This window comes from Raphanus sativus, chromosome 9, assembly GCF_000801105.2.
Source record: "Raphanus sativus cultivar WK10039 chromosome 9, ASM80110v3, whole genome shotgun sequence".
Classification (NCBI taxonomy): Eukaryota; Viridiplantae; Streptophyta; class Magnoliopsida; order Brassicales; family Brassicaceae; genus Raphanus; species Raphanus sativus.
In genome coordinates this window covers 37,134,357-37,145,725 of record NC_079519.1, presented here as the reverse complement: position 1 = coordinate 37,145,725, position 11,369 = coordinate 37,134,357, and the positions used below count along the sequence as shown (strand labels likewise).

General features: G+C 38.1%; 1 protein-coding gene and 1 non-coding gene across 2 annotated transcripts; both read left to right on the top strand.

Moving 5' to 3' along the window:
• The first annotated feature begins 4,198 nt into the window (after positions 1-4,198).
• LOC130500464 (small nucleolar RNA R71) lies at positions 4,199-4,305 on the top strand. Its single transcript, XR_008939089.1, has one exon. It is a non-coding gene; the product is annotated as a small nucleolar RNA R71 (small nucleolar RNA).
• A 4,211-nt stretch (positions 4,306-8,516) lies between these two features.
• LOC130500259 (uncharacterized) lies at positions 8,517-10,505 on the top strand. Its single transcript, XM_056995036.1, has one exon. It carries the CDS (start codon positions 8,517-8,519, stop codon positions 10,503-10,505), a length of 1,989 nt encoding a protein of 662 aa, XP_056851016.1.
• The last annotated feature ends 864 nt before the right edge of the window (positions 10,506-11,369 follow it).

Genomic DNA, 11,369 nt, shown 5'->3' with positions numbered 1-11,369 from the left:
CCTCGGGTGGTCGCTCCGAGGGGTCGCTCTGACCTTGTTTCTTCGTGTCTCTGAGTGATGAGAACGCGAGCGACTTGGAGTTATCGCTCTGGGAAGGTCGCTCTGAGAGGTGGGGCACAGCGACTCCGTAGGATCGCTCCGGGAAGGTCGCTCCAGTGCTTTGCTCGTCCAATGATCACCTTTTTCACCTCTTTTGAGCTCCAAACACATCCAAATGTCTCCAATAACCTCACTTGGCACTCCAGTACCTAATAGAGACTTATGCATGCAAAATGCAACCTAAACATGTCTAAATCCTATTCTATATGATGAAAAATGCTTATGAATGAATGGTTAAAACAGTGCAAATATGCAAGACATCAACTCCCCCACACTAGTCCTTTACTTGTCCACAAGTAAACTTTCAAGAACCAAGGAGAAAAAGTTTGAAAATGGGGGCTCACAACCAAAAGAAACTCTTCTTAGTTCTCAACCTAACAACCTTGCATAATCATACCAAATAGCAAGAGCAAAGATTTTATCCATCTCTAACTTCTCTAGGCCTATCTCAGCTCCTTTGATCTCTACACTCATTAACCATGTATCTACAAACCACAAATCCACATCTCTCTAACATTTATGAAGCAAACTCAATAGACATCTCACAAATGGTCAACTGGTCCAAGTCATTTGGTTTTGGTAAGACAAAGGCTTTAATGCAAGTGAAGTCAGAGGTTCAAAATGATCTTTTATGGTGGTTTACTCTCAAAACAAAGTAGCTTTGACAATACACATAATATATCTAAGAAAGGGATCAACTCATGCATACAATGCTCAATCTCCATTGTTCTACCCTTTCCCAAACACACAAGATATTCAATCATTCCTCAATGTCAAACCCAACTCACATCTCTCACCAAAAGATCCCAAGAACATTCTTCACATCAGACTCTTTCTTTTTGAAATCAATAAGGGATTTTTCACAACTTTAAAACAAATCTCAGCTCCTAACAACTTTGCTAGCCCCCTTTTTATTCTTTTTTTTTTTTCTTTTTTTTTTTTTTTTTTTTTTTTTATTTTTTTTTTATATTTAGGGGCCAAGACTTTTCACAATAAGAGCTAGATACTTCTCCACTTATCCCAAAAAACTAATCATTTAAGCACAAAGAGTCAAACCTTTCATATTCCCAAATCACAATCACAACACTCACCCCCTTCCTATAGCTAGACAATAGAGTGACTAATCTAGCAAAAATGGAGACTAAGCATTGTCGTTCCCAATACTCTCAACATTATGCACATGTAAAGCTTTCCGAAGAGGCCTCACTCAACAAATAATGATGGTTTAAAAAGGAGGTATGGGTTTTGGGAGTGGAGTACCACTTGAGTTTGTCAAGGAGATTGGTAAAAAGGATAGGACAACTCAAGTGTGTATATCCATGACTTAGCACACAAGGGACCATATGCAAGAGACATTAAAACAGGAGCTTGCTTCAAAGAGAGAGTATCAACAGTCAAATGAGTTTCAAGAGGAGCATTCAAGGCGCGAAGTTTACAAGCTTTCCAAAGGGTGCTCAAGCTACTTGTCATGATTACAAAGGTCAACAAATTCAGTACTTAGCATGAGCTCTTTACAAGGTTGAAATCCCCCTAATGCATGAATGCAACCTATATGCTTCTAGACTCAATCCTAAAAATGCAAATGATGCAACTAAATGATTCTTTTTGTGTTTTCAAATTTTTTATTTTTTTGAATTTTTCTAATGCAAATAAGAATGTATATGCAATGCATGAGACTCAAAATCATGGAAACAAACATGATCAAATACTAGGTACCTCCCCCACACTTAAATCACACAGTCTCTGTGTGAGTGAGGTACCCAATGGGAATGTGAAATACAAAGAAAAACTGGGAAAAAGGAAGTTTGCAGTTACCTGAGACGGGAGCGAGGTTGAAGGGTCGCTGCGGCAGGTCGCTCCCAGATGGAGCGACCTCGTGACGTCGCTGCAAGACCTCGCTCTGACTGTGGTTTCTGTGTTTCAACTCGCGTGTGACGCGAGCGACCTCGGCATCTCGCTGTAGCGACGTCGCTCCCAGCTGGAGCGACTTCAGTATGTCGCTGCGGAGACCCCGCTCCATGGTCAGTTTCGCTCCGGAGGACACGAGCGACCTCTGGTGGTCGCTGTGGGCAAGTCGCTCCCAGCTGGAGCGACTTCTCTCCCTCGCTCCATGACCTCGCTTTGATGTCCGAGTTTCTGCTCCACATCTGCAAACAACTTCATTTTCCCATTGTTTTATGCAGTAAGATGAAAATGTAAATACTAATGCAATATATACAAGGATATTCATGGGACTTCCTCCCAAGTGAGCTTGTTTTAAGTCTCTAGCTTGACTTTGCCTCCTTTGGATCAGGCTGGACTAGGTGCAGAAAGTGGAGTTGACACCCCATCTTCCTCAGGTGGTAGCTCATCAAAGTGATCATCAGCAGGAGAAGGATTCATCTCTTCAATGGTGAAGGCTTGTCCAAATACAGTGGGGTTCCTCATCTTCTCCTTGATGTCAAAGTGGAGGATGTTCTCCTTGCCCAAATGGAGGTCAATCTTCCCTTCCTTCACATTCACAATAGCTCCTGCTGTAGCTAAGAATGGCCTTCCAAGAATCAATGGGTCTTGAGCCTCCTCACCCATCTCAAGCACCACAAAGTCTGTGGGTATCTCATACTTTCCAATCTTCACAGGGAGGTTCTCTAAGATGCCCACAGGGTACTTCACTGATCGATCAGCCAACACCAGAGAGAGTCTACACTTCTTGTATTGAGTGAAACCAAGCTTCTTTGCCACAGACAAAGGCATCAAGCTGACACTAGCTCCTAAATCGCAGAGACACTTCTCAAACATCATAGGTCCAAGAGCACAAGGTAGTGTGAAGCATCCTGGATCCTCTAACTTCTCTGGAGCATCAAGCCTCTGAATGATGGCATTGCACTCATGATTCAGAACCATCATGCCCTCCATCTCCTTCTTCTTAGCAGCTACAACATCTTTTAGGAGTTTGCTGTATTGAGGAATCAGCATGAAAGCATCAATGATGGGCATTGTAACCTGAGCTTCACTCATCTGCTTCTCAAACAAAGCCTTGTACTTCTGTAGCAGCTGCTTCTTGAATCTACCAGGGAATGGAAGCTTTGGTTCATAGGGAGGGGGGACAGGAGAGCTCTCAGTTGCTGGAGCAGTAGATTCACCATCTTTTGTTGTTTTCTTCTCTTCTCCAACCTTTCCTTTACCCTTGGCTTTCACAATCTTCTCCAAGATCTCAGCATCTGTCTTCTCATCAACAATGACCACTTCATCATCTAGGTTGATAGCCACCTCCTCACCTTGTTTCTCAGCATCCTTGGTGAGGGTTACAGGAGTCAACTGCTTACCACTCCTAAGTGTGACAGCTTTTGCTTCTTTGGGGTTTTGATCTGACTTTCCAGGTAGAGATCCTTGCTGGCGGTTCTGGTGGGAGCTCATGGAAGCAAACTGATTCTCCAAATTCTTGACAGAAGAAGCAAGGTGGGAGAATTTGTTGTTGAGCTCATTGTAGCTCCCATCAATCTTGGAGTGAAGGTTCTTCAGCTCATAGCCCACATGCTTCTCACTTCTAGTCTGAGACTCCAAGATCTGTTTCAGTAAGGCATCAGTGCTGCTCTGTTGAGGGGCAGAGGAGCTAGGAGAGGAGTTTTGCTGAGGCTGATAGTTGCTCTGCTGGTTGTTTCGAGGCTGATAACCACTCTGTTGGTTGTTTGAATAGGGCTTCTGTTGGTAGTTGTTGTACTGAAAGTTGGGTTCCTTCTTGTACCAGCTACCATTACTGTTGATGAAGCACAATTCTTCTTGCCCTTCCAAACCCTCAACCTCATTGACAGTAGGAGGTATCTCCTGGCTTGGGTTGCCAACAAAGTTCACCTGCGCTTGTGTGGCCTTATCAGCAATGAGTTTGTCAATCTTCTCCTGAAGAGCCTTTATCTCATTCCTTGTTTGATTGTCATCACCTCTGCTGCTCCTGTCATGGTCTCCACTGTAGACTGCATCACTCTTAACCATGTTGTCAACCAGAGCCTCTGCCTCTTCCTCAGTTCTCCCCAAAAAGAACCCATTGCTAGCTGTATCCAGTCTGGCTCTGTACTTAGGTAGAGCACCTCTGTAGAATGTGCTCAGCAAGCTCTCCTTAGAGAATCCATGGTGTGGGCACTGAGCTTGGTAACCATTGAATCTCTCCCAAGCTTCACTGAATCCTTCCAAGTTTTTCTGTTGGAAGCTGGAGATCTCATTCCTCAACTTAGCAGTTCTTGAGGTAGAGAAGAACTTCTCCAAGAATGCCCTTTTGCAGTCTTCCCAAGTGGTGATGGAGTCACTTGGTAGAGACTTCTCCCATTGACGTGCCTTATCCCCCAAAGAGAAAGGGAATAGCTTGAGCTTTAAGGCATCCTCTGACACACCATTAGTCTTTGACATACCACAGTAGCTGTCAAACTTATCCAAGTGATCAAATGGGTCCTCCACAGCCAGACCATGATACTTGTTGTTCTCTATGCAGTTTAGCAGTCCCGACTTGATCTCAAAGTTGTTAGCAGCCACAGCTGGTGCTCGGATTCCAAGTCTAGGACCATGGATGTTGGGGCGGTCATAAGTGCCAATGGGGCGAGCTGGTCGCTGTTGAGGTCCATTGGGGTTCTGAGGATTTTGTTGTTCTTCCATTGCAGCTTCCAGTGGCTGCAGTTGAGCTTGTTGCTCTTCTTCTCTTCTTTTTCTAGCACACTCTCTCTCTAAAGCTCTGATATCTGAGGCTCTTGGAACAAGGTTTGATGTACCCTTGCTCCTCAAGTTCATACACCTGAAAATCACAAAGAGGTGAAGAAGAGAATCAGTAACTAACAAAAATAAAAATGACTTAGTCTCAAGCAAATGACTAAATCTCAATGTTCAAATCAAACTCAGAATTTGGCAACGGCGCCAATCTGATGCTAAGAGTTTTGAGGCTCCTAGGTCAAATGATAGTATAGTGGTAGTAAGTTGTCGAACCAAATCTGAGGGATTCAAATACAGAGAGAGTGCAAGTATTTGCCTAATCTAAGTGCAATCAGAGAATTGGATGGGTTTTAAACTAATGATTAAAGCTAAAGCAAAGCAATAAAAATGATACTTTTAAGCTATTGGAAAGGAGAACTCATGGGTATAGGGATTTCAGACCTTGGGTGATCAAGTTTCGAACTAAGGATGACAAATGAATCAATCAAACTATTAACCTTAAGCCTAGACACAATTCTAAGCAAGCTCTATGTCTAGATGAATGCTCATTTGCTAACATGTCTCAAACATCAAATGTCTTTGGTTGAATAACATGCAAGCAATCATTACTAACAAGTCTATTAGCTATCTTAGCATCTTTAACAACAAATATCTTTGGCAAAGTACACTAAGAGCCTAGGAGAGTTGACTCAGGCATTTCATCAAACACCTTTTGGGTGGGAAATGCCTAGAGATCACCCTTTGAGTGGCCTACTCAAATGATGCATTAAGATCACTCTACTAGCAAGGAACAAGTATGATCTACACCTAAAACATCCTAGAACTAACCTAATCACCCTTAATCACCCTAACCCATGAATCCAAAAGGTGATTACTCACTAATCTCCATGATTCCTCTTAAACCCATGGTGGATTTCAGATGAATCATATAGAGAATTAGAAGAGAAACTCACAAGAACACAAGAACAATCAAATCAAAAGATAACTTTCTTGAGAGAGTTTTGTGTATTCAATAGATAAAAGATAATCTGCCAATGGTGGCTACAAAGAGTACTTAAACATTAGGTTTTTCAGTGCAAAAACGTGCACAATAAATTGCAAAAAGGTCCTTCAAAAATAATAAAATCGTGCAGCTGATGACGCGGAGCGACCCCAGAGAATCGCTCCAGCACGTCGCTTTGGCTTCGGGAGCGACCTCGGGTGGTCGCTCCGAGGGGTCGCTCTGACCTTGTTTCTTCGTGTCTCTGAGTGATGAGAACGCGAGCGACTTGGAGTTATCGCTCTGGGAAGGTCGCTCTGAGAGGTGGGGCACAGCGACTCCGTAGGATCGCTCCGGGAAGGTCGCTCCAGTGCTTTGCTCGTCCAATGATCACCTTTTTCACCTCTTTTGAGCTCCAAACACATCCAAATGTCTCCAATAACCTCACTTGGCACTCCAGTACCTAATAGAGACTTATGCATGCAAAATGCAACCTAAACATGTCTAAATCCTATTCTATATGATGAAAAATGCTTATGAATGAATGGTTAAAACAGTGCAAATATGCAAGACATCAAACCCACGAATTTCAGAAAATTTACAAATATATGAAAATCTGGTTTTAGTGAATAGTTTCATCGAGCACTAAAATAAGATGATGGTCAAAGATTTTAGAACCTCTGTTGTCTTCGTTTCTCTAGATAATGAAGATTTCATAATGCTTATTCCACTAATCTAGTCAATATATGAAATTTTACCAAATTAAATATTAAAAAATTAGATTGACTTCTATATACCATGAAATATAGTTTAGAATACATTAATTCAAATGTCGAATATGGTTTGAAATTTTTTAAACAAAAGCAAGAGAATAAACTTCAATATATAGAGCATTTACCAAAAACTCTATATTTTTGAAGGGGTTAACCCACGGATTTTGAAAAAAAAATCAAAAATATGAAAATCTGGTTTTAGTGTATAGTTTCATCGAGCACTGAAAGAAGATCATGGTCAAAGAGTTTAGAACCTTTTTAGTCTCAATTTCTCTAGATAATGAAGATTTTAAAATGCTATTTCCATTGATCTTATCCATATATGAAATTTCAGTAAACTAAATATTAAAAAATTAGAATGATTCTATATACCATGAAACATAATTTAAAATACATTAATTCAAATGTCAAATGTGGTTTGAAATTTTTAAACAAAATTGAAGAGTATAAACTTCAGTATATAGAGGATTTACCAAAAACTCATTATTTTAGAAGGGGTTAACCCACGGATTTTAGAAAAATTTCAAAAATATGAAAATCTGGTTTTAGTGTATAGTGTCATCGAGCAGTAACATATGATGATGGTCAAAGAGTTTAAAAACTCTGTTGTCTTTGTTTCTCTAGATAATGAAGATTTTATGCTAATTCCAATAATCTTGTTAGTATATGAAATTTTAGTAAACTAAATATTAAAAAATTAGAATGATTTCTATATAACATGAAAGATAGTTTTGAATACAATAATTCAAATGTTGAATGTGGTTTGAAATTTTTAAACAAAAATGAAGAGTATAAACTTCAGTATATAGAAGATTTACCGAAAACTCATTATTTTAGAAGGGGTTAACCCACGGATTTTGGAAAATTTTCAAAAGTATGAAAATCTGGTTTTAGTGTATAGTTTCATCGAGCAGTAATATAAGATGATGGTCAAAGAATTTAGAACCTCTGTTGTCTTCTTTTCTCTAGATAATGAAGATTTTATAATGCTTATTCCACTAATCTAGTTAGTATATAAAATTTTACCAAACTAAGTATTAAAAAATTAGAATGAGTTCTATATACCATGAAAGATAGTTTATAATACATTAATTCAAAGGTAGAATGTGGTTTGAAATTATTAAACAAAAGTGAATAGTATAAACTTAAGTCTATAGAGCATTTACCGAAAACTCGATATTTTTGAAGGGGTTAACCCACGAATTTCGGAAAATTTTCAAAAATATGAAAATCTGGTTTTAGTGAATAGTTTCATGGGAAATTTGCTAAAAGAGAACAAAAAAATGAGGGTGGTGTCCTAATGGGATAAATGAGATTTTTGTCCTTTTTACCCTTTGTATTTCTGAAAACTAATGAAATAAATACTTTTGTGAATAAAAAAAATTATTAAAAATATCAATAATTAATAAAACCACTGTATGAACAAGCTGGTAAATTTTTTTTTTATAAAAAGTTGTCAAATTAAAATTTAAAAAAACGTTCTACTAAAAGTAGAATGTGTCTTCTACTAAAATTGGTGTAGTAGAATGCGATTTCTATACTTAACAAGTTCTTCTACTTATTCTAGAATTAGCTTTCTACTATTTTCAAAACCTCTAAAAAAATAGAATGCGCATTCTACTTTTTTAAAGGTATCTACTTTTCATCGAAATGCATCTTCTATCTTTTTCAAGTTATCTAAAATAAGTAGAAAACGTTTTCTAAAATTTACTCGTACGTCTAAAAAAAGTAGAAAATGTATTCTGGATTTTACTCTTTCTTCTAAAGATTTAGAAGGCGCCTTCTACGGATATATCTAACTGAATTTTAGCGAAAATTAATGAAAAAATGGCAACTAAATATTCTAAAAATCTCCTAAGATTATGGTAACTTCCTAAACTTGATATTCACGATTTTTACTTGTCAAAAAATTTAAAAAAATCGATTCTTCTCTCTTGTTCATCATCTCCATTGTTTTTCACCTTTGTTTTCACAAACTCTTCTTCTCTAAGATGCATATCTATCCTACATGTGGTGTTTGGAAATTAGATGGAAATAGTGGATGGGTTTTTTCTGCTGATGACAAAGGGGCTAGACTACTGCTATTGGATTCAAATTCTACTTTAGAGGATTTAAAAGGAATGGTTGTGGAGGATTTTGATATGGAAGAAGATAGCTTAGGTGATTTGGAGTTCAGTTATCTACCTACTGAGTTGATCAATACATCAACTTCCCCACCTGTGATAATTGCCAATAATAGACAGCTTAAGAATTTTATTGGCTATGTTGAAAAGAGTGTTTCTACTCTATTGTGTGTAACATCTAAAGCTAAGGGTCAGAATCCAGATGAAGCAGAATTTGATCTTAACATGTCGCCATCTGATTCAAGTGATGATGAAGAGGAGAGCAAGTCCTTGAACAGAAGTGACGAAGCTCCTGTGTTTTATGAGACTCAGAGCGAGGAGAAGAAAGAAAAGGATGACGGATTCGAATCTGATGAGGATGCCTATGAGGCAGGTACTGAGATCTGTGAAACCGAGAACATAGATAGTAAGTTAAACTCCTCTCTGCTCCAAGTTGTTAAGACGGGACAATATTTTGAGAGCAAAACTTTGTTGAAGGCGACTTTCGAGATATGTGCAATGAAGCATAACTTTGACTACCAGGTTATCAAAACGGATAGGAAAGTTTGGTATGTTAGATGTGCGGATGATGCATGCAGTTGGAGTGTTCGAGCAACGTGTTTGAAGGATTCTAAATTTTTCGTGATCAAGAAGTATGTCGGTCAACATAGTTGCGCACCTTCAAGCAAAACCAAAGCGTGTAAGACTGCCTCGGCAAAAACTATAGGCAGTATCATTATGCATAAGTATGAAGGGGTCAAGGAGGGGCCAAAATGTAATGACATCATACAGATTATGCGTCGTGATCATGCTTGTGAGATCTCGAAATCCTTAGCATGGGATGCTCGTGAATATGCGATCAATGCAGTAAGAGGTATTCCAGAGAGAAGTTATGGGAAAATACCAAAATACTTGCACATGCTGCGAGAGGCTAATCCGGGGACACGTTCAGCTTATGAGATGGACGGCAAAGGGAGGTTTCAGTACCTGTTTATTGCATTTGGGCAATCGATAAGAGGTTTTAAGAGAGTCATGAGGCAGGTTATAGTGATAGATGGGACTTTTTTGAAGAATAAGTACAAAGGAGTTTTACTCGTTGCTACTGCTCTTGATGGAAATTCGAATTTGTATCCTATTGCATTCGGCGTAGTCGACTCAGAGAATGATCGGTCTTGGGAATGGTTTTTGACACAGCTCAAGCTTGTCATAGATGATGATCGCCATTTGGCTTTTATTTCGGACAGACATGGGTCCATCGTTAAGGGGCTTGAGAAGGTGTATCCAGAAGCTAGACATGGTATCTGTATTCATCATTTGTTGAATAATGTGGTCACCTACTACCATGGGAAAGGACTTGTTGGGTTGGTTTCAAAGGCTTCAAAGACTTATAGAGTCGCTGATTTTGATAAGACTTTTGCGAATGTGTGTAATATCAGTCCGGCTATTGGAAAGTACCTACGGGATGCTGATGTGCAGAAATGGGCAAGATGTCAATTCCCTGGATACCGATACGACCTGAGGACAACCAACCCGGCAGAATCTATCAACTCTGCTTTGCGTTCGCCGAGAGAGTTTCCACTCATTCCTTTGTTGGACAGTATCAGGGAAATGTTGACACGTTGGTTTTATAAGCGTAAGAAGCTGATTGCAAAGCATAATCATCCTCTGACCAAAAAAGTGGAGTTAAAGATAGCTAGGAGAACCAGGAAAGGCGCCACATTTGAAGTTTACCCTGTCAGTGAAGGAAGATTGCTTGTTAGAGGTGACATGTTTGACTGCTTAGTTGATTTGGATAGACGGACTTGCTCATGTGGAAAGTTCGACCTTTTGAAGATCCCTTGTAGGCATGCGTATTCCACTAATCTACTCAGTATATGAAATTTTACCAAATTAAATATTAAAAAATTAGAATGACTTCTATATACCATGAAATATAGTTTAGAATACATTAATTCAAATGTCGAATATGGTTTGAAATTTTTTAAACAAAAGTACGAGAATAAACTTCAGTATATAGAGCATTTACCAAGAACTTTATATTTTTGAAGGGGTTAACCCACGGTTTTTGAAAAAAATTCAAAAATATGAAAATCTGGTTTTAGCGTATAGTTTCATCGAGCACTGACAGAAGATGATGGTCAAACAGTTTAGAACCTTTTTAGTCTCAGTTTCTTTAGATAATGAAGATTTTAAAATGCTATTTCCATTGATCTTATCCATATATGAAATTTTATCAAACTAAATATTAAAAAATTAGAATGATTCTTATATACCATGAAAGATAATTTAAAATAAATTAATTCAAATGTCAAATGTGGTTTGAAATTTTTAAACAAAATGGAAGAGTATAAACTTCAGTTTATAGAGGATTTACCGAAAACTCATTATTTTAGAAAATTTCCAAAAATATGAAAATCTGGTTTTAGTGTATAGTGTCATCGAGCAGTAACATATGATGATGGTCAAAGAGTTTAGAAACTCTGTTGTCTTTGTTTCTCTAGATTATGAAGATTTTATATTGCTAATTCCACTAATCTTGTCAGTATATGAAATTTTAGTAAACTAAATATTAAAAAATTAGAATGATTTCTATATAACATGAAAGATAGTTTTGAATACGTTAATTCAAATGTTGAATGTGGTTTGAAATTTTATAAACAAAAATGAAGAGTATAAACTTCAGTATATAGAAGATTTACCGAAAACTCATTATTTTACAAGGGGTTAACCCACGGATTTTAG

Bases quoted from the DNA above. Each gene is read 5' to 3' on its own strand.
- LOC130500259 (XM_056995036.1), top strand. From the start codon at position 8,517: ATGCATATCTATCCTACATGTGGTGTTTGGAAATTAGATGGAAATAGT.